This window comes from Pteronotus mesoamericanus, unplaced genomic scaffold, assembly GCF_021234165.1.
Source record: "Pteronotus mesoamericanus isolate MK-2021 breed Mesoamerican mustached bat unplaced genomic scaffold, CSHL_Meso_final contig_221, whole genome shotgun sequence".
Taxonomy (NCBI): Eukaryota; Metazoa; Chordata; class Mammalia; order Chiroptera; family Mormoopidae; genus Pteronotus; species Pteronotus mesoamericanus.
In genome coordinates this window covers 18,797,672-18,820,396 of record NW_026555092.1, presented here as the reverse complement: position 1 = coordinate 18,820,396, position 22,725 = coordinate 18,797,672, and the positions used below count along the sequence as shown (strand labels likewise).

The 22,725-nt window shown below is 51.1% G+C and overlaps 1 protein-coding gene across 3 annotated transcripts in view; it reads right to left on the bottom strand.

Annotated features, from left to right (window-relative positions):
• Nucleotides 1–22,725, bottom strand: part of RNF220 (ring finger protein 220) — a 222,959-nt gene that overhangs the window by 6,319 nt on the left and 193,915 nt on the right. Inside the window, exons 3-10 of one of the 3 annotated variants that reach the window (XM_054572121.1) lie at nt 21,073–21,118; nt 17,539–17,640; nt 12,782–12,824; nt 9,292–9,413; nt 8,801–8,933; nt 499–595; nt 220–306; nt 27–82 (exon numbers count right to left, since the gene is read on the bottom strand). In XM_054572121.1, the coding sequence (XP_054428096.1) occupies nt 27–82; nt 220–306; nt 499–595; nt 8,801–8,933; nt 9,292–9,413; nt 12,782–12,824; nt 17,539–17,640; nt 21,073–21,118 (686 nt within the window). Of the gene's footprint in view, nt 1–26; nt 83–219; nt 307–498; nt 596–8,800; nt 8,934–9,291; nt 9,414–12,781; nt 12,825–12,957; nt 13,197–17,538; nt 17,641–21,072; nt 21,119–22,725 lie in introns of those variants that run through there. The other 2 variants (XM_054572122.1, XM_054572123.1) reach the window with 2 other exon arrangements.

Genomic DNA, 22,725 nt, shown 5'->3' with positions numbered 1-22,725 from the left:
TACTCCTAACCTGGGTCAGGACTTACCATCACTGGCCCATTTAGAGAACTCAGGTGTGATGCGTGTGCTGGGAGGGCCGCCACTAGAGGAAAGGAAGAAGAACAAAGTGAGCCCTGAAGATAGGCAAAGACAGCTCTGAGCGTGGGTATTGCACTGACCCCTGCCCAAGGGCTTCCCATCCCTCTCCTCTATCCCACCCCAAGTTTGTGCCACACTTGCTTTAGGACTGCGCCCCGGAGTGCCTCTCTTTCCTTGGCTTCACCAGGCTCCTCGCCTGTGCAGGGGATGACGTCAGCCTCTGTGTATCTGGCATGATGGTCAAGGACAAATGGATCCTAGTTTGCAGTAGGCCCTGAGGGTTGAATCCTGGCCCACACTGAGATACTGACCCGGGGAAGCGGGGGACAGAGGGTGAGCACCAGAGGTGTTAGCTACTTTTCTTACTCCCTTCGGCCTATCCCACCAGCCCCACCTTGTCCCACAGTGCCCCAAGGATACTGTGGCTTCCCATATTCCAGAGTGTCATCCCCATCCACATCCAAGTCAGCATCACTGTCCGGATTCTCTTTGCCGCTGCACATGACGAAGCCAGAGCCTGTGGGAAGGAGAATGTGAGGAGGATCAGGGGCCAAGAAGACTAGGCCAAGGGTGCCTCTTGGGGTTGCCTTTAGGAAAGGGTCAAGTTTTGGGCCTAGGTAGAAGCTTGGGCCTGGAATATAGACAACCAGGTACTTAGGTGCTCTTGATTTTGATATTTTGGTCCCTTTCACTTTGCATAACTCATCCTTCTTGGCCACTGATTGCTCCAAGTGGTCTCATAAACTAACCCATTCAAATACTATGTCAGGTCTTCAGGAGATACCCAGGCCTGCTGTCCATCTGTCTTCCAAGTCTATAAGAGCAGGGAGAAGATAGAAATTCAGGTCTTACAAGATCACCCCACCTGGGACCTTGGCATTCCCTGTGTTCCATGGTCCAGCCTGAGAAGTCCATCAGAGGGGAGAGCTAAGGCCAGTCAGAGCCATACAGCGGGACCCCCAGCCAACGTCCTGATTTTGGCTGCCAGGTCCTTGCCAGCAAAAACACCAGGCAGCTGTTCAAATATTTGGTGTCTGAAGCGCCTGACATTAATTATTCATCTCCACCTCACTCAGTCCAGATTCCTGGACAAGTGCAGTTATAAAGGGATTAGGAGGGGACAGACGAGAAGACAGGCACGCACACCTGCTTCTCAAAGCAGTCCATGAAGGCAACCAGACTGGGTGGAGGCAGGGCCAGGCAGGCGGCTGACCCCGCCAAGGTTCCACTGGCCCAGCCACAGGCAGACTCTTGAGACAGCGGGGAGAGAGAGCTGTTGAAGCTATACTAGGCTCCCTCACTTATCATGTAGTCTGACTCCCAGGACCACCCTTCCTGATAGCCCAGGGTCCGAGGCCACAAAACTGCTCCTTGTTCTCCACCCCTGCCCTTCTCCCAGTGGGGTCGGGACCATTTCTCACTGGCCACAAAGCAGCCCTACCAGGGTAGAAAGAGATGGAAATGATGGAATCTGTTATGAGTGGAATCAGCAAGGAAATCCTTAAAGAGGTGAGGAAGAAGCTCAGAATTCTGCCTGGTGATCTCAGAAATTTCTTCTTGTCCTTTCTTTCCACTCAGGTTCTTATATTCTCATCAGGGTAACAGTCTTGTATTGGATCCTCAAGCAACTTGTCTGTTCCTTCATCCTGCTTACACTATAGTTCTGACCCTTCTTTCCCTAGCTCTGAAACTGACTATGGCTCCCGCTGTGTGCACAACCCAGCCTGGCTCCTCAGCCAGATCCATTAGGATCTTTTATCCTCACTTCACTCCACAAGCCCTAAGCATAAGACAGTACTGTGCCTTAAACATAACTCTGCATGTCCTGCTCTTAAGATTTTGCTAATGCTATTCACTCCATTTGGACTGTTCTCCATCTTTCAAGTCCATTTCAAAAGCATTTTCTTTCCCATCTTTCTTCTCCCTTCTGTGTCTCTGGTCTCTGTTTTAACAAAGGTTCCACCCATCCCAGAGGTAAGCAGCACCAGGGAAAGAGACAGGCTGAGTATTGCGAGGCTCCACCCCTCCCTGACAGTCCTCATTTGCCCTCCACACCAGAGGAACCAACAAGCTCGAGGCAGGCAGCAGGCAGGTCAGCAGCAAGGCCATTAAGCTGAGAAAACACCAAGTTACAGCTCTGTCTCCTATTCACAGCCAGGTGTCCTGACAAGCAATTCCTGCCTTGTGGGTGAGTGGCACCTCTATAAACCCTCTGACAGTTTGGGAGACAAACTCCGCCATCAATCAGAATGTAGCTATCAGGTTCACTTACAGCGTGTGCCCCCCGAGCCCTGCCAACCCCCCTCCCCCAAGTACACACAGCTCAGCAGTCAGCCTCACATCCTCAGCTCAAGCCTGGCCCTATCCAGCCCTGCCTATGGGTGGGCAAAAAGGAAATCAAAGAACCCATGGCAAAGCTGAGAAAACAGGGTACCACAAAGCCCCAGCTTCTCAACACTTGAAGCGGTCCTGTGGCCTGCAATCCTTTCCTCTGCAGTCCCACTGCCTGCCAGGCTAGTACTCTCGTGAAATGCAGCTAGTGTCGTTTCCCAAATCCTACATGTTTTCTCTTGCTCCCATGCCTTCATACCTCCATTATTTCTGCCCAGAACCTTGTCCCTCCTGGTCTACAAAACAAATGCCTGCTCATTCTGCCAAGTCTGGCTGGCTCAGCCAGACCTTCTACTATTAACTCGTAGTGCCTACACACAGTAGTTGTTCCATAAATACAGGGTCCGGCAGAAGTTAACGCCTGCTTGAGTAGGGTAATAATTTATAGTTTTAATTTGAACATTTCATCTAAAATGTCATATGGTGTGTGTATGATATTGTTGTTACAGAATTACATGCTTATGATTTTGTAATAAAAGATTTTCTAAGGAAAAAATGGCGTTATTTGTGCCAGACCCTGTACTTTTTGAATGAACTCATACCTCAGCAACATCTTTCAACCTTTAATGAACTCACCCTGTGCCTGGCATGGCATTAAAGACACAGTGTTTCAAGATCTGACCCCTACCCTCAAGGTGCTGAGTATGGATAAGACTTCCCCAGATAGTTCCAAAGGTACTCCTTCCTGTGCAACTCCAAAGTCATATTTATTACCATGTATTGTCATTGTCCCTAACCAGATCTAAAGCCCAAGTCTGCCTCACTCCCATAATTTCCGCATCATCCAGCAGAGCTGGCCAGGCCCACAACAGATACCATACAACACACTGAAGTAATACTGGCTAAATGCTGCTCCAGTTGGTCCTGGGAGCTGGAGCCCTGTGCTCCAAGGCCAAGGCCTGATTAGCTGGTAGCCTGGGGGAACCTCTCAGGACAGTCTTCCCCGACCAGCTCCCAGCCGAGCTTTCTGCTCCTCTGACCAGCCAGGCAGGATAGAGTGCGACACATCTTGTTTTCCAAGGAAAAGGCCCCTCTCTGGTCTGAGCAGTTTACTCTGACCCTGACACCCTCCCCCAGTGGAGACAGATGTTGTGAACCTCTCCCTACCCCCACAGGTGTTCAGAACAGGCTGCCTCAGCCTGCTCCAACCTCCTTCCCAGCACATTAAACTTTATTTTCTTAATGAAATGTCACTTTCTGACTTCTGGCAGAATTATAATAAAAAGAAATGGCCATAAAGCCGTTTTATGCAGACAGCGCCCCCGCCAGCTTGCCCCCCCCTCCTGCTTTGAGAGAAAGGCTCCACAGTCATTTTATGTTCTCAGCTGCTGGAACATCCCAAGCCAGTACTCAGAGGCAAGATGGCACAGGGAGCTCCTTTCCAAGCCTCTCTGGCTCCTGTCCCATGCGGCTCTGGGGGAAAAGAGGCAAGCTGCCATGCCTGCTGCTGCTGCTCTCCAGGGAAGGGACTCAGCCCCTAGGACCTGCAAGATAATCCCAAGTACGCTTCAGTCACCAAGGAGGTCCTCTGGCTTTGGTTTGGTCCCACCTTAAAATGGCACAAAAGGCTGGGTTGCTGCCCATGGGCAAACTAAGCCTGGTGGCCAACAATGCGCAGCAGAGTGGGCTCCAGTCCTGGGAGGTGGGCAGTACCAAAAATCCCACCAAGCAGTAGACAAGGAGAGAGTTAAGGGCAGAAATGATAGGGAAGTTTAAATTTTATAAAAACGACCCTTCTCCCATAAACTCATTTCTTCCTGGGTCATTGAGAAGGATAAAAAAAAAAAAATCAGTGTTAATTTAATCAATTGATCAGATAATCGATTGAGAAACTGGAGACGCCCGTTTACTAGGAGCTGTAATGTCCTGGAACCTGAAACCACAAAAAAGGAGCCATTGATTTCCTCACCTACCGCTCCCAACAACACCAGAGCCTAGGGAGAAAGGAAAGTCTTGGGTCCCTCCAGAGGTCTGTGCTTTCCAAAGCGGGGGGAGGGGCGCAGGGGCAACAGCTTCCGGAGAGTTTTACACTGGAATTAGTTACAGATGCAGTTACGGTGTCTTGTGTAAACGCCATCGATTGGGGAGCTGACAGTCTGGGGAGCTGCGATGCGGGACAATCAATCGGCCTGCAGTGTCACCTGCCACCTCGCTGAACAGTTGACAATGCAATTATCCAGTGTGGAGGCAGGGAGTTGGCGTGTGTCAAACGCACTTAGCCACTTTCCGGGCCTCCTCGGTAACGCATTTCACTGCCTCACGTCAGGAGAGACGCACAGAGACAGACGCCGTTTAATACCATTGATACTTGCTCCTTCTGCCTGCACTCCCTCAGTCCCAGCTTAACAATTGTGTTCCAAAAGGCGATTAAATCCCGTCAGTCGTCACAGAGGACAGAAGGTGCCCTGCTCCTTGCCACCTCTCCACCCCTCCCACCAGGCAACAGTTGTAACTAAAGGTGGTAAGGAGTTCAAAGGCAGCAGCCCTAACCCTCTCTATTCCAAGACTGCTTCCAGCAGCTGGCTGTTCCAACACCTGTTACTGACTGGTCAGGCAGCAGGACTGTGCTGGGGGACATTTTTAGCACCTGGTGCCCCCATCTTTTGGAAACCAACATGCCAAAGGAGATAGCAGCTACGGCAAGGCCTTCTTCTCTGTGCCCTTGGAATCACAATACCTCTCACCCCTTTGACTCATGACCTGGCTCTGAAGTTCTATCAAGCAATAGTCAGTTAAAAAATCTGTACCTAAGTTGCCCTGCCTGTCTTCTCTATGACACCTCATACAGACTACTTGGAACCAGCCTACAGTTATGACAAGAACGTGAGTAAGATGCAAGTCTTAAGCCAGGGTCTGGACAGGGCAAAGACTGTGCACAGCTGGTTCTCTGAGTACCCTCCTTTCTACTTGTTTGATTCAAAGGGGCCCAGTGCTGGATTCTAGCAATGCATTTCCTGTCAGGGTTCAAAGATACAGGTGCGGCACCTTCCATTTCCTATGCAGCCTCCTGGGAAATTCCTTCATCTTGCCATTCATGTGCCCACATCACTGCCACCTTATCTGAAACCAACCATTCCCATGTCCTCTCTCCAGCCTGTCCATTTTAGATATGATGAGCTCCAGGTTCCTCAAAGCTGTTGAACTTTCACTGGCAACCAATACAGGGAGGGATCAAAGCTCACCATCTTAAGTTTCTTCTCCAGAACCTAGCAGCTAGAGATGGGAAATGAGGAAAGGTATGGCTCACTCACCAAAGGTCTCCTTTGACTCCAGGTAAGAGTAGGTTTGACTCCAAGGGCTGTGTGATTAGATTTTTCCTGTGGCCTGCTGCTCTAGCCTAGAGGCCCCTTGTTTTGTCCAGGGCAAAAGCAGCTGCCTCAGAAGAGTGTCTTTTTCTCATGACTGCTGAACTCTTTTAGAGGAATGGTGGTGAAGCACTAGGCTCTATGTGCAACCTTTTATGCAATTATAAGTCTGGGTGGGGAGAAACAGCAGTAGGTTAGCAAACCTAAGGTCCTGCGAGGACAATTAACGGCCCAGGGCTTCTAAAACTGGGAAAGCTAGAGTGTTTCCCAGACACTGAAAGTTTCCTCCAACTTGTTCACTTGACATCTTTGCCTATTTTCTTAGTCTCTCAAAAATCTATTTCCAGCTGGACCTATATCAGTGCTCGCCTGCTCTGTCTGGTCCTTCCTTTTGTCCTAAAAGAGCAATTCCCAGCACTCCTGGGCCTCACCCTCGGTAACTGCAGGTCCTATCTCCAAGGCCTGTTCCCTTCAGCCAAGTGTCTCCACCAAAACTCCTGCTTGCACACTGGCTCCATAGCTGATTACATTCCAGGTAACTAATTTGCTCCATCAGATCAGCTCTCAGTTGGCCTAGTGGGAAGCTCCTTGGTCTGGGAGGAGGGGTAGGGGATGATCAGATACAGAAACTTATCTGCAATTCTTCAATTCTTTCATATCTAACAAGAACAGCAATCTCTGTTCTGTCAGCACGCACAGCACAGCTTAAATGGGCCTCACTGCTCGCCTGCTCATCCTGCCTCTGCTCCCTCTCTCTGAAGTCGGCTGGGCAGCTTCTTCAGCCGGCGTTATCACTCCCTCTAACCGGTCTTGGCAGGCAATCTAATTCCTCCTGAAAAGGTCACCGCCATTTTAACTGCCTTTCAATCACATTAAGCACGCGCTGCCCGGCTTGCAGTCGGGCCCGCCCGGCGGGTGATCAATGCGATGCACTGACACCAGCCCGCCTGGCAGGGCCACACCCAACCCCCCAAGAGCTGGGGACTGTCGGTCCCAGCCAGGGAGGGTAGACTGACAGATGGTCAGCTTCTGCAGACAGGGTTTCCGGGCAGAGGCAGTCAGGATCAACCAGGGCTTCCTTTGATAGCCACTGCCTCCCCCCGCCCCCCAAAACTGCCACTCCACTGAGGAGCCTCAGCCTCCTCTGCTCCACTGCGCCCAGCTCTCTGCCTTGTGGCTCCTGCTGATCTCACTGTAAAACAGCCTTTCAAGTCTGCCTGTCTTTTGACTGCACTAAGCTGTTTAAGAGGCGGCAGCAGCTTCTATCAGGAAAGCTGGAGCAATTCTCTGCAGATAAAGGCACCTCCAGCCCCTGTTCCCTCTTCAAGTCTCACTCTCATTCTCGCTCTCCAAATCGCTCAAAGAAAAGCCCCCTTTGAACTCCCCTCAGGAATTCTTGAAAGGAACAACCTCACAGTGTAAACACTCAGGGAAAACTGACACCCGCCCAGGGCCTAAGAGGCCCCTCAGACCCGCTCTGCCAGTGCATCCCAGCACAGGGGAAATACTGTGTCAAATCATCAGGCTCTATGCAGCTTTACCCTCCTTAAGCCCTGCCTGGTGCCCAGAAGCCATCAGGTCCAGTCCTGTGCCAAGAAACCTAAGAAGTTGTGACAGCAATGGAAGATGTGAGTATCTGCAGCAGCCAACAGAGTGACGCCAGAGCAGCATCGTGGAACTGACCCTGCACGGGCTGCCACTTGTGTACAAGTCACAGGATGCTGGGTTTTGCTGTTTATCCTCCTGGGGCCTCAGATACTCTGAAACTCTAGGACAGGACCAGAGTGAAATGGCAAACACATTCCACAGCTCAGTGCTTAGGCTCAGGAACCAGTTTAATCTGATTGACCTTCCTGATTTATATTTTGGCTTGTCCCCGAACACTTGGGTGATGTGAGAAGCCCAAGGGCATAATGCCCCACCTGGGCTTGGGGCCCCTTCATGTGGCCAGTCCGCACTGGACAGCACTGTGAAGACCATGCCTCAGCACCAGCCCCAGCAGCAGGACCCCAAAGGGGCAGAGACCTTCTTCCCAGCTGCTGAGATTCCCCAGAGACCAGACACGGCAGTATTCCCAAGGGTGATGCCCAGCGAACTGGAGGCAGATGGGAAGCAGACTGTCTCACTTAATGACCACAAGCTGTAGTGCCAGCTGTGCCTGAGCACAGAAAGAAACACTGCAGGCCAGGAGGCAGGCAGCTCCCTCTTTCCCTGCCCAAAGCAGGAGTGTTTGTCAAGAGGACTGACCCGCGGTACCCAGCCAGTCTGCTGTCTGACCTGGTGTGAGTGGGAGACTTCCACTGGGCCCTGCCATAACACTCCAAGGAGCTGGGAGGCTCATGGAGCTGGACAGGGCCCTGCAGACCTCTCTGCAGCAACTGGGGAGAGCTCAAGGGAAGCAGGGAGCAGCTGGGACAAGGCCCGTCTTGCTTCAGGGCAGAGGAGCCCACAGAGAAGGGATGGGATCAGAGTTAAAATTAGATTCACCAATGAAGCTCATGGGAGGTCAAATTTTGCCATAACTCACTCTCTCCTCTGTAACTGATTTCTCTGGGACAAGAAGGAGGAGGAGGAGGAGTAGGAGGAGGAGGGGGAGGAGAATCCAATGTGTTTGCCCGGAAGCCCTCAGGGCCCCCAGTGCTGGAGGTGTACAGCAGGTTGCTGGATTCTCATTTATCAGCCTTAAGAGGGATGGAGTGATAAATGCATAACCGTCCCTTTAATATTTTATGCAGGTGCTAACGTGGCTTGGCTGTCACCTTCAATGTATCACCCGAGGCCGAGAGCCCCCCTCGTCACTCCTAGCTTGCAGTCTCACAATTCCATTTCCCCACCCAAATACTTCCATTTTAATATGCACATCACAGGCAGGCAGCACAGTCACAAAGGAGCTCTGCCAGCAGCAGTTCCCATGTGGTGGAATGGATGACCAGCCCACAGCCACAGCCTCTTGGCTCCCAACAGATGGATACCCAGCACAGGCCTGGCCACCAGAGCGCCACTGCCTACATGTCAGCTGCTTGTACCTCGGAAACCACCTTCCAGGAGAGTGGTAGCCCGTATCCGCTTCTGCCCACACCACTCATACTCCTCAAAGCGGTTGCTGTTCTCATGCTCGATGTCCACAGCATCCTCCTCAGCCATGCAGGAGCCTTCCCTCTGTGAAGAGCAGAGCACGATCATGTGGGTCCCGGGCCATCCCTACCTGTCCCCTAGGGCCTGCAAGGAAGGTATAGCCCTGGCCCCAACTGTGGTGTGCCAACCCCAGCTCTGGGGCTCCTGTGAAGTAAACCAATCTAGAGGTCAAAGACCTGGACCTCTTCCCAATCATTTTCCACCGGAGCCCCAGGGGAAGAGCGGGTGAATGGAAGCAAAGGAAGAGAGCAAAGAGCAGACAGGAAGAAACTGCTGAGACCACACGGAGACCCCAATAGCCCATAGATCTGGGGGCAGTCAGCAGCTAGATTCAGGGGAGGCGGGGAGAGGTGGGGAAGGTAAGTGGTGATGGCCCCTCTACCTTAGAAAGGCAATGCTCCACATGCCTACTCATCTCCTGCTCCGATCCTGCCAGGGGGCGGTTGCACAGGGGACATACCTGCCCTTCATCTTGCTTCCTCCGTTTCATTTTCCCAATCCGAGCTGCATGGAAAAACCGAAAACAAAGCACAGAACAGGCAGGCGGTCACTGTAGCTCCCAGGGTTGCAGTGGAGCTGATACATCCTGACTTCCTGCCAGCCATTAGCCCCTTTGTTCAGTGCCTGACTTTCCTCTCATTATGCCACACACCTTCTTCTCCTTTGGGGACTGGGACTAGCCAAGAGCACCTGGAGAGGAGACTGGAGCTGGGCCAGCAAAGTATCTACTCCGGCCACAGCTGGCTCAAGCTCAACCCATACCTTTCTACCTGCGGGGCTCAAGGAGTCCAATGGGCAAAGACACTTCATGTTGCTAGGTATCTCCCTAGAAGGTCAAGACCATGGGCTCTTTTGGTGTGAAGATATATAACTTTAGAGAACATCCCTTAGCTAGAACCTAATGTCCCTCCAGGGGCCTGATGTGGCCTGTTTTTCACTTGTCAGATAAAACCCCCTTTGTTCCTGGGCCAAGAGTCCTAAGTGTCTTTGTTAGAATCCCAGGAAGGATTTCTCTAATGTCCACTGGTCCCATTTTACAGAAGAGGAGACTGAGGCCCACTCTTAAAGATATAGAGAGTCTGAGCCAGAAAGCCCACAGTACCTTGAGAGGGCAGCCCTTACTGTGCCTACCCAAACCTGTTCCATCATCTCTAATCAGTGCAGAGGGACTGGCAGGCCCCGGAGGCAGAGGGCTGCCTGCCATGCTGTCCCGCAGGGGGCTCGATTCCAAAGTGCACACTGCAAGCCCACAGCAGTGCTAATTAATGCTGAGAGATGCAATCATTTCTAATTAGCTCACTAATCTCTCTCTGTAGCCCTCCTGTCACTGAAGCAGGAAGGGGTCATAAGAAGGGACTCTTCCCTCTAGCCCCTCCCTGGATGCAACAGCAGAAGCGGAGTTAGCCACACTGAGATCAGATGGCCTGGAGTGAGGGTAAGGGGGAGGTAGTCAAGGAAGGAAAGGTTCCCTGCTGCAGGCCAGGAAGAACTTTCTCATGGGCACTGACCCTGGAGGGAAGCTCATGAATGCAGTTTAGGGAGGAAGACACAGGTGAGAGGTGACGCAGGTGAGAATTGAGTGCTACAATTTAGAACTTCAACTGTGTTAGGTTCAGAGACAAATACCTGCCACAAGGTAGCTCATTTAATTCTATATCCTGAAGGTAGGGTGCATTATCCATTTTAACAGGTGAAGAAAAAGGTCAAGGCTCAGAGAGATCAAAGCACTTTTCAAGTAGTGAAAAAGGGGCAAAGGCAGACTAAGAAACCATAGCCTAGAATGTTCTCCTGTTCTAAGAGTCCCTTTGACTGATGAGGATCAACAAATACTGGTCCTGTAAGTGTGCGAGGGCAGTAAGAATATGCACTTGGGGCCCAGCTCCTGCTGGTTGAAGGTATGAGGCAGGGAACTATTCCAACTCCAAACCAGAGTAGTCCTAGAAAGATCCAAATCAACAGGAAGGTCACTGTCCCATTAGGACTGAGCATGGAGTTTGAGAAATCTTGGCCTGTAGCCTGGTCCATCTCTTTAATTTCCTGTGCTTTTGCTATAGGAGATGTAATCATGTTCTGGTGCTCCACTTGATATTGTGGACAAAGATCGAGATTCCTCTGCCTTGACTGCCCTAACCCTTGGAATCTCAGGCTGAAGCCACCCTGACACCCTAGACCAATGATTCTGAACTGGTGTGCCATAAGAATTTTTAAAACATGTAATACCTGACAATTTAGTTAGGGGCACTGAACTTTCTTTCTTTAGATTGTTAAATAAAAAGACTATAGACAATATAATAGCTGTCCGATGTGAATGAATCAAAATTATACCCATTTTGTTAGATCAGCAAAAAACACATTTTTTGATGTGCCACAGAATTTTAGTAATTAGTTTTTGCATGCCATGAGTTAGAAAAGGCTGCAAATCGCTGCTTTAGAGCCAGGACTGGGCTGGAGAAGGGATGCCAGATATCAGAAAGGTATGGAGCAAGGGACCCCAAGAGTGCCAGAAGCCTGTATGAAGCAGTGTGAGAATATAAAGTTCTTTATCTGTCCTGCCTAGAGCCCAAGGAAGTGTCCCCCTGGTAAGAAGAGGACTATGATAAACACTGTTTGATGACTGAATAAGGAAATGAGTATTACAGAACTGCCAAAGAGGGCACAATACTGGATACTCTCCTTGACGAGGCCACCCAGACAAGAAGTTCCCTGCAGCTCCAGGAAAGCACCCTAATGGATTAAACATCACCTGGAAATTCTCAGATAAGCAAGGCAGGTTTGGTTATCTTCTTGCCAAAATAACTAACCAAACTGTGGAAGGGAAAGGTCTGCTCCCTACCCAGAGGCGACCTCTGAGGAGGTAAAGTCAAAGGATTTGTCATGGAGATAGTGTGATATGATTGGAGAAGCCCAGGCTTGGGACATAAACAAATTTCAGTTTAAATCATGCCTCAGTTACATCCCAGCCGTGTGATTTTAAACAAATCACTGTCACCTTCTCCCAGCCTCAGTTTCCTTATCTACAAAAAGTGCGTTAACACTTTCCACTCAGAAGTGTTACAACGATGCTTAATATGGTGCCAGTCCACAACGAATGCATTCTCTTTCCCAGAATGAGGCTCAGCCTGGCAGCAAAACTCAGTGGCAGGAGTTGGGGATCATTTACCAGCTGGCCCAGAGACCCTAAGTCTCTTGCAGCCAACCTCCAGACATACCACACCCTCGTCAGCACAAAAAGCCAGGATTATTCAATTGTGTTCAGCAAACAGGAATGCTCCAGAGGTCTGAATCCAAAAAGGGGGGTCTGCCAGGTAGTGCATACACGGTGAGCTTTCAGAGAAGGCCTCTAAGCTGTTGAGCCCACGCTGATCACCTTTGTGAAATGTGGGCCGACTGATAACTCAAAGAGCCCCGGGATGAGTTAGTTCCTGTTGCCGTGGGAACTCCAGATCTCATTGCATTGTCAAGTCTCAGCAGAGAGGCTGTATTCACACTACTGGGCACTGATTAAAAACTGGAAGAAAAACATTCTCAGCACCCTGCCGACTTGTACAGTGAGGTCCCAGCAGTTTGCAAATTCAAAGCTGAGCTCCCGAGTGGAATTGTGTAGCTTGTTCCTCATTCTCCGGCACTTACTGCCCCCCAGGGTTCTTCAAGGCCTTTAGAGGCTTGGGCAAGAGCGGAGAACCATAACCTCCATTAGACAGACGGGGAAACTGAGGGCATCCGACTTGGTTAGCACATACTCAGGCGCTGTGACTGCGAGGACGCCAATGGGCCCCAATGTCGAAGAGACTGAGGCAAAACCAGTAGCTACAGCCAGCCAGGGAAGGAGGAGGCCGGGGGTGGGGCGGAGGGAGGGGCCGGGCAAGACTCACCATTCAGTCGGGTCTGCCGGTTGGCTCGCACTCGCAGGAAGGTCTGGGGGAAGATCCCGGGCAGATGAGAAAAAAGGGAAGAGAGCGTCAGCCGCGGCCTGGAGTCCTGGCCCCCGCCAGAGCACCGACCCCGGTCCAGGCCTGTCCCGCCCCAAAGAGCCCGTAAACAAACCTACTTCCTCCCTCCCGCCGGCCCCCCTGCTCCGCCGACCGCTCCGGGCCCTCGGCATAGCCGCCGGGGACTGCTCTAAGGGGACCCCGTGGCCGCCGCGCGGTGCCGTCCCAGCCCCGGCTTCCGGCGCTCTGGGCCCCTGGGCCACCCGGCCGCCGAGGGTGGCGATGCGGGCGGATTCCCCCCGGCTGCCCGGCGGCGGCGGCACTTCAGCTCCCAGCGGCGGCGGCGGCCATGTTGGCCCTGGTCACGTGACTGCCGCCGCCGCGCGCCCAGGGTGAAAGTTCAAGATGGGGGGGGGGGTGTGGGCGACCAGACTGGGACTAGGAAACAGCTGCTCGCACTCGGTTAGACACCCGCAACGTCTGCCCTGGGATCCCTTCCACCATCGGAAAAGCGTACCCGCTCCAGGTAGCGGCTGCAGGTTCTCCCATCCCGCTTAACGCCCCTTTTCGCGCGGGGCTCCATCTGCCCAGAGCCCCAGCCTTTGGTGTCGTCCCGCCTGCCGTTTGGCTGTCCTAGGGCAGCCACGCTATTCTTTGGGGAGGAGGCGTCGGAATTGTGATCGCCCGTGGGCAATCCCACTGCACGTCCCAGCCATACCACCCCCACCGTCTTGGATTTAAGCAGTCCGGGTTATTAGAAGATTCCCAACATTTCAGCTGACTGCTGGACATCTGCGGCTCCCACAGGAACCGCACACCCACGCGGTCAACGTGGAACTTAGGCGTCCCCTCAAGCAGGCGCCTATTCCTGGGTTCCAGTTCATAAGGGGACACCACTGTCCACTCAGGTGTCCTCACACCGGAAACTTGAGAGAGGTGCTTGACCCCACCCTCCTTCGTTCTTAACTCTCAGTGCTTATCTAGAGTTCAGGAGGTCTCTAAAAGTTCTCTTAAAAAAACTAATCAGCTCTACCTCTGTGTATCTCCTACTCAATCCTTTGAAAAAAATCTTTTCCTCTCGTTATAGTACTTCCATCCCTACCTTCATTATAGCTCATACAAATTTTTTATCAGTGTACTGAGCATTCCAGGGTTGGGGCCGTGTGTTAATCATATGGGTGAACCCAAGCCCAGCATAGCCCTTCGCATAGGCAAGCCTTCCAGAGTGTTTCTTCAATGGCTGCACCTATTTTGGATGTTACTGCTCCAATTCATAACCTTATGAGCTTTCTAAATTTGCAGCTGTTTCCCATCTGGTCTTCTGGTCTCCAGCTTCTCTTCCTGTAACCCATCCTTCCACAGTACACACACTGTGATCTTTGTATTGTTTAAAATTGACCCTGTCTCTCCACCTTCTTTAAACCCTTCAGTGGTTCTCCAACTATATGATCTGCAACATGGCACACGGGCCTCTCTGGACTTGCTCTGTCTACTTCGCCAGACTGTTGTAGCACTCATGCTCTCCCCTCTTGCCCTCCTGACACTCAGCTTTGCAGAGCTGCGAACAGTTCTTTGAGCACCCTATGCTCTGGACTCCAGACCAGATTATCCTCCTTGCCTCCATACCCCCTGCTTGGTTACTCTTGTTCATCCTGTAGGACTCTGGGAAGGCATCACTTTCTCTCAAGGTTGGGTTAGTTGCCTCCTCTGAGTTCTCACAATGTCTTGTCTTCCTTCTGATCTTGTTTATTTTGATTGTTTACATATCTGTACCTTATTCATGGGAGGTCATTTCTATCTAGTCACCTAGCACAGGGTTTAGCATGCAGGAGATAACAGTGGGAAGGAGAGGAGGATTATACTCATAAAAGAGAGAAGCCCTTGAGCAGGGCTGAGAAACAATCTAGGGTTCAGGGCCAGATAGACTGATGTTCAAATCTTGACTGTTATTCTTAAGGATCTATGTGTTCTTAGAAAATTAACTTCTTTTCTCTAGACCTGTTTCCTTAGAAATAAGTTGAAGGGCAATGAATCCTAGCGTGTCAAGTTGCTATGAAGGTAAAGTGAACTAATAGTTAAAAGGTTAGGTAACCCAGCAGGGGCTAAAAGAATGGGAATCCAAACAAGAAACCAGTACCCCCAAATTATGAGGCTGAGTTTGATAATTAAAAAAAAAAAATCCAACATAATGGAGCAACTACTACATGCCAGGCATTGTGTAAAGATCAGGGGGTGGGAAACCCAGCTAGTCCCTAGGGCACTTTCCAGCTTCACCTCCTACCAATTTTCCTTCTGTTTTACATTCTAACAAAACTGCAGGTCCCCAAATACGTAATTCTGGGTTATACCACTATGCCCTTTGCACATGCTGTTGCCTTGATCTGGAGTGCCCTTTATTCCTTGTTCACCAACATGAACTCCTGCTTGACCTCTGAAACCCTGTTCAGTCATTACCTCCTCTGTGAGGCTCACTCTGATTTTTCTCCTCTGTCCACTGTGTGATCCTAGAAATTTATTTATATACCCCTGTCATAGCACTTAAAACACTGGGCTATAATTATCTCTTTGCAAATCTAATCCCTTGAAGGCAAGGACACTGGGATAAGCATGAGTATAGATAAATGTTTGAGTAAAGGAAGGGAGTAAAGAAGGATAAGACCTTGGAAGGACTCCAAATCTAGTGGAAGAATCAGTCTTCATTGTGACAGAGTGAATGTGGCCACAATTCTTTGCACCTGCTCCTATCAAGAGCTACATCTACTCATCCTTTGATCATGGGTTAGCTTTGTTACGCTTTGCCAAGTGATGTGTGGGCCTCAAGACACCTTGTTGCTTTGTCCTCCGCCCGCTTAGTGTGACTGCCCTGAGACTGCCAAGTAAAGAAGCTGATCTAACCTACTGGAGGTTGAAAGGCCATGTGGAAGAGAACCAAGGCCCCCCCTGTCTTCCGGGCATGTGGTGAGGCCATTTTGGACTTCCCAGCCCAGGCAGTCCTCCAGCTGAATGAGCTGCATGACTAAGTAAAGGCCTAGTCAACCAACAGAATTATGAGATATGATAAATTGTGTTAGGCCGCTAAGTTTTGGGAGGGTTTGTTATAAACCAATAGATAACCAAAACATACCTAAAGGGGTCATCACAACATAAGATGATAAGGGCAATAACAGGGATACACCAGGATCGTGAGAGAGCTATTCCAGAAAGTTTTCCTGAAGGTGATGGGGTTTGGGAAGGTTGTTGAGGATAAATAAAAACTGGGGTGGTAAAATAGTCCTATTAGAAGAAACAGCGTGTGTATAATGCGGAAGCAAGAAAGGAACAGCACAGACAGGGAGTAGTTAGCATTAATTCCATGAGCATACGCCATAGGATTCATGGAGAGCAGTATTAGGAATGGAAGATGGGAATATGGGTTGAATCTAAAATCACAGAAGGCCTTGGTGCCTTGCCTATGTCTGACAATTACTCTTTTCCTAGTGCATCAGATGGCGAAGCTGAATACTGTGACTGAAGTAGAGAGGATGGGTCCCTAAAGGCAGGGCTCTATCTATCCCTTTGAGGGAAACTCTGGGTCAGAGCCTTGTCTCCACATCAGACCAGAATTCCCTAGGTTTGGGTCATGGGGCCATCTCAAACCAAGGCTGTGGCAATGTCTCCCAGGCTCTAGACTGAAAGCCTCTCTCAAACCAGGGTTCATGAGTGCAGGTCTCCCTGGTGTCAGCATTTTGGGCTGTGCAGTCTGAGTCCCATACAAAGTGTCCAGTGGAAGCCGGTGTCCAGCCTACCCTTGGGACTTCACTCTCCAAGCTCTGCACCTTGACGCCAGGCTGCGTCCGCTGGAAGAAAAGGATGTTCAGAGGGAACACCTCTAACTCCAACAAAGGTTTTATGTGTGCCAGCAGTGACACTAGTTCTCCACCCCAGATTATGGGTCCCCACTGCCTTGTCTTTCTGCATCACATCAGGGCTTCTGAGTTAGGGCTGGTTTCTCCCTTTTCACCCTGGGGCTCCTGGAGAAGGCCTGTTGCCATTTCGACAAATGTTCCTTGGAGCAGGGCCCTGTTTTCTTCCGTCTGACTGGGGCTCCCAAAGGCATGGCTTTGTCTCTTTTTAGAAGGAGAAGCTTCTGGGGGAAGTTCTTTCTCCTTCCTACCCAAAGAAGGTCAAAACAGAGTTAGGATGTTAGCCTTAGGTCCTGCTCCTGCTCGGATGGTTTAGGACTGTGTAATTATTCCTTTCCCTGTTTGCCCAAGGCACTCACCGGCAATGTCTGTCTCTGTCTCTGTCTCTGTCTCTCTCTGGGCCGATACCAAGGTTTGGCAGGATTGAATGGTTATTTGCTCAGGGGATCATGGTTTTGAAGTGTGAAGTTTTCAGGTGGTTTGAGGCTATGTTTCTGGGCCCCTCAAAATCAAGCCCTATAGGATACCTCCTGATGGATGGGATGCTTCAGAAGTGTTTAGAGCCCACCAGAGCCCTGGTGTCCTTGGCTCTCTCTTCCTAAAATCATCTATTTAAGGCGCATTCTCTGACACCTGTGCCTTTCGGGTTCAGGTAGGGGCACTAGACAAGGAAGGAATCAAAAAGAGCTCAGGCCTCTCCTCTTGCCTCCTGAGGAGGGAGGAGTTAGCGCCAGGCATCCCTCTAAGCTCTCACCCAAGTGAACATAACTGCTCATGCCCATCCTGCCCATTCCTCACCTGGTATCTGTCTGAGTGGTGCAGGTCATCAGTGGCAGAGGAGTGTGGTGATGCTGTCGGAGACTCTCCTTCCCTCTTGATAGAAGCAGACAATAGGAGGGACTGTAAGAAGAAAAAGGACATGTGGCCTCCGGTGGACTGAGACCCGTAGTCAGTCCCCCAGAGTTTCTATTCCTATGGAGCTCTTGGGAAAGAGGCACAGAGAAGGAGGGTGGAGGGATAGAGGGAACACTTGGAATTTTGAAGGCACATAGGTCCTGGGAGTGTGGTCATGGGAGAGGATGGCTTGATTCTGAGAATGGGTAGAGACCCCTGAGAGGGCCTGGGCCTCCTAGATCCCAGCTAATACCTACTCCAGTGGGGCAGACTCCTAGCCTACTCTCAGTGGGCCTAGATGATACATGCTCTCGGATCCCCCCGAAGGGTTGTGAGTAAAACCACATACCAGCCACCTTGCCTGCCCCTAACACCGGCTGATGGCAGCCCCGCTATGGAGACAGTAAATTAAATAGCATGTATGAGTTTCCTGCGTGTAGCTGGGGATGTACGGTGGGTCCATTTATCCCTGCGCTGTGACGATGACCCTAGCAAAAACCCCAGCAAAACTAATCCCCCCATGTCAGTCCTACACGGCCTCTTCTACATACGCCTGCAGTTTAGATTAATAAACTGTCTGCTTTAAATTGTGTGCGAGCATCACCATTCTAAATACCACATGGCACATTCAGCCTGCTCTTGCTGGCTCTTGCCAAGGCCTGTTCAGCTGCAAACTGGGGGCCTGGAGGCCTGAAAGCAATCCATACTTCCTCCCCCCACCTTCTCCAGCCTGTGCAACTCTGAGCCAGAAGCATACAATTCCCTAGGAGGCCTCCCCAGCCTAGAAAACCATGCCAAATCGCCAGTGACAGCCCAAAGAAAGCAATTTGGGAAAGATGGAGCAGCCATTTATCCTTCATCTCCGACTGAGCCGTAGGATGTGACCCGCATGCGGTGGCCATGCTGCACATCCTCAGGCAAGGGCCCTGGGAAGGGAGGGGGCAGCTGCTGGTTGGCAGGGCTCCCTGACTCGGCCTCACCCCAAGAGCTGGAGGAGGGAGGCTGGGAAGGGCTTGGGGTGGGATTCCCTGCAACTTGGAGCTCCTTCTTCACCCACCCAGGTACTGTGGGAGGCCTAATGAGTGACTTGGCCCCCCCCTCAGAAAAGAGGAGGGCTTTGGGACAATGTCCTTCTCTGGTCCCAAGAAAGATGCCGAGGAGGGGGAAACAATGTACCCCTGCCCCCCACCATAGGAAAGCTCACACTCGTGCTCCCTTACATCCCCCACCCCCGCCAACCTCTCTCTCATTCTCTCTAGGTTAGAAGCCCTGAGAGGCCTCAGCATTACACCTGGGGCAAGTGGAATAAAAAAAGGTCACTGGCGCTTTTTAAACATGGACCAAAAAGCAGTAAAATGTGTTTTGAAAAAAAAAAAATCGCGGCATTAAATCATGACTTTTTGCCTGGCTCTTCGCCTCATTAAAAGTGGCCTTTTGGAAGGTAAAATTATCATTGTAAGCGATAAGATCTTTAAGAAAATAATTCACGGCTTCTTCACCCTTTAATATGATAGCCGCCACCGGCTAATTTTTTTCTTAATGGCAACGAGGCCATCAATCTTGTCGAAGGCCCCCTTGCCCTCTCCTCCTCCTCCCTTCTTCCTTCTCCCCGTCTTCTCAGTTACTTGCTTGAACCTTCTACCTCATGCCTCTTGCATCCATGGCCTGATTCCCTGAAGCCACAGTCAAGGCAGAGGACAGACCCTGAAACAGTCAGCTTTGTGGGTGTGCACACAAATCTGGAAGTGGCTGAGCAGCGGTTCGAGCTTCTGAGTCTGGCCGTCAATATGCGTGGGTGTCTACGGGAATCTTCATGCTTCAGCTTCCTGGCTGTGTGCTCTGATCTGGGTGTGCGTGCGCATTTGTGAACATGGCGACTAGGTATGGACATGGATCGTGTCTGTTTGTCCTTAGCACACCGGCCTCCCCGGGGTCCAATTCTTGGTCCTGACAGCCATGCCCAGGTGTCAGTGGCTGTGTGGCCAAACTGGCAACTTATCCATGACCTACCTTCTTCCATAACCACAACCACTAAATGCTGCGCCCTGGGCCAAGCTCCGAGAGTGTGGCTCCCCAACTCTATGATCCACAGCTGCCTGTCATCTCCTGCCTTGTGTCTTAGGGCTGGGAGGGCTTTGCTTCCTTAGCCAGGGCCTGCTGGGTCCAAGGCTAGACTACATTCCCTATCTCTTCTCTGTCCAGCTTGCTGTGTGTTGGGTGATTTCCTGAATGAAAGTGCAAAGTCCACTCCCACCCTTTATAAAGGCCTGCAGGGGAGTTGAGCCAACCCCTGGTGGTAATGTTGTCACTCTGGGTCTTTTCCCCCAAACTGCCCTCTCAGAGGTCACCAGTGCCTTTAAGGCGTCTAAATAAAACGGTCTTCTTCTCCAGCTTTTCTCTGTTTGACTGCTGACAACCCATATGTTTTGGATCCTTTTTTCCCCTTAGGATTTTGGATACCATGCTGTCTTGTGCCCCTTCTAACTCATGATTGTTCCTCTTCTGCCCCATTCCTGTCTCCTATACCTTATCTTGACCCCCAATGCAGGAGTCCCCAGATTCGCCTCTTGGCTCTTGCTCTCATCTGTCCCTACGCTCCCTGACTGATTTCATCCCTTCTCAAAGCTTCGACACTCACTTCTCACTCCCTATAAAAAGGGCTAGGGATTCCTGCCTTCCTGTGTCATTGTGATAACCTAGGAGGAAGAATGCTGAGGGTGGGTGGGGAAAGGGACACTCAGTGAGCGAGGGTTTAATCTTCTCCCCCAGATCCTCACTCCCACAAAATCATCCCTTTTGGGGAAGCAGTTCCATCTGCCTCTGTGGCCACCTACGGCAGTTCTTGGTACAAATCATGTCATTGTGCTGAGGCCTTTTGGTCACCTCCTTTGAGCCAGCTACTTGCCCTTCACTTTTCCTTTCTCCATCTGATGCTTCCAAGCCTCTCTCCCATGGTGGCTGTTCAGAGGGGCAGACTGTCTCCCCAAATGAGTCCAACATCTTCCCTGGCTCCCTGTTGCCCTCAGGCCAAAGTACACACCCCCCCGCCCCCCACCAACCATGGTCTGGCTTCTAAAGCCCTGAGCTGTTGGTCTTGACCTGCATTTCTATATTTTCCTTCACTTGCAACAGCTCACCTTCCTCCTTTGAGTCTCCCCAGCTTTAGGGTCTGGGTCCCCTGCACCCCCAGGCCTTTCTTGGCTTTGACTCCTGTCCTGACTGGACGAGGAGGAAGTCAGATGAGCATCCTCTGGCTCACACTTAGACCGCATACACAGGCACTCAAGCACACAGGGCAGCCCTAGGCCTCAAGTGGACATTGAAACCCCAGAGACAGTTGGGGATCCAGGAAGAGCCCCTTTTATCCTCAAGGGGAAGCAGTTCTGGGTGGGCAGAGGTTAGGATGGACAGGAGGAAAACACACAATTGGCCACCTACCTTGGGAGTGCCTGGAGCCATGGCATCCTTCAGAAGGGAATTCTTGCTGCCAAGAAAGAAGAGAACAGGGTTACTATTCCACTTGCTTCCCAGGGCATGCAAGAGTAGAATAGCAAAGAGACCTCAAAGAGAGAAGGGTATAGCCAGCCTAGCCCAGCCTAGCCCAGCCCGGCTTGGTCAGGCTCCCCCAAGTCCATTCAATCACGGCTGGCCCTGCCTAGCTCAGCGTCCATCAGGGGCTAGGGGCCAGAGAGGGCTCCCGGGAAGGGGATAGAAACACTAGGCATGGTAGGCTCCCTGGTGGATCTGAGGAAAGAGGCATTACCTGACTCCTGGTATCAGCCTTGAGGATTCTGCCTGTCCTGGATGCCCCCTTCCTTCCACCCCCTGTCCCCAGCCTGCTCTTAGCTCCTATGGGATTGGGGTGATGGAGCTGACATGGCTCTTGTCAATTCTCCCTCCAACACGCTGCAAACTGCGTTAGGCCAGGAATGATCTCCCCCTGATTCAATTTGTCAGCCCCAGGCCCTCCGGCATCGGGCGCGGCAGGCGGGCGGGAGCTGGGCCTGAAATATGGTGGGTGGCTTGGAGCAGGCGGGGGCGGGGGCGGGAGGTGATGGATGGGCTGTGGGGGAGGCGAGGACTGTGTTTAATAACAAAATTGGTATGCAAGGCCACATCCCGTGCTAAGCATGAGTGATCCAGAGCCACAAAGTATTACAAATCCCCGCTAAACAGATGCTGACAATGGAACAAGACGTATCAAATCAGATCCACTTCAGAAACATTAATATCCCTGTTCCTGTCCCTCCCTCCCTGCTGCCCCCACTATGTGCACCACATCTGTGTTCATATATTCACGCACGTGCACTCACTCAACTCCCCCCCTACACACACAAATACATGCACACAGAGACACCGGCTGATACACATACAGCGACAGACACGGCACATTCACTAGGGTCCTCGCACAGACTCATGTACAAGTTGTCCAGTTAAAGCACACCCACAGATAGCCATAAAGCTCAAAGACACACAGACACACGTCCAAGGCAGAGGGCATGGGGCCAGATGCCGACTCACCAGGTGTATGCATACACGAGGAACACCCTCAGGGTCAGACACAGATATGCCCAATACATGGCAAAAGGCATCGGAAGGTGCAGAAAAAGTAGTAGTTCTCACCTGGTGCCGTTTTGCCCCCAAGGGGACATCTGACAATGTCTGGAAACATTTTTGATTGTTACAGCCTGGGGTTGGGAGTTTGCTATTGGCATTTAGTGGGTAGAGGATATTAACCATCCTACAGTGTACTGGGTAGTCTCTCACAATAAAGAATTATCCAGCCCAAAATGTCAATAGTGCTGCGATCAAGAAACCCTAGTATAAAGGCAGATACACATATCCATTGTCTCTCTATCATTCTGTCAACAGTCATATAGATACATGTGGTCACACCCAATGGCTCAGACAAGCAAATAGATGCATAGGCGCAGAGTCCTATTCCGAGAGGCATGTCCATAAAGACATATTCACAACAGCCACTCTACATGGATGAAGAGCCCCAACCCACACCACACAAATGCATGCTTAGACACAGACACCCACATGAACAGACACACCCAAGACACTCATGCACCCATAAAGGCAGAC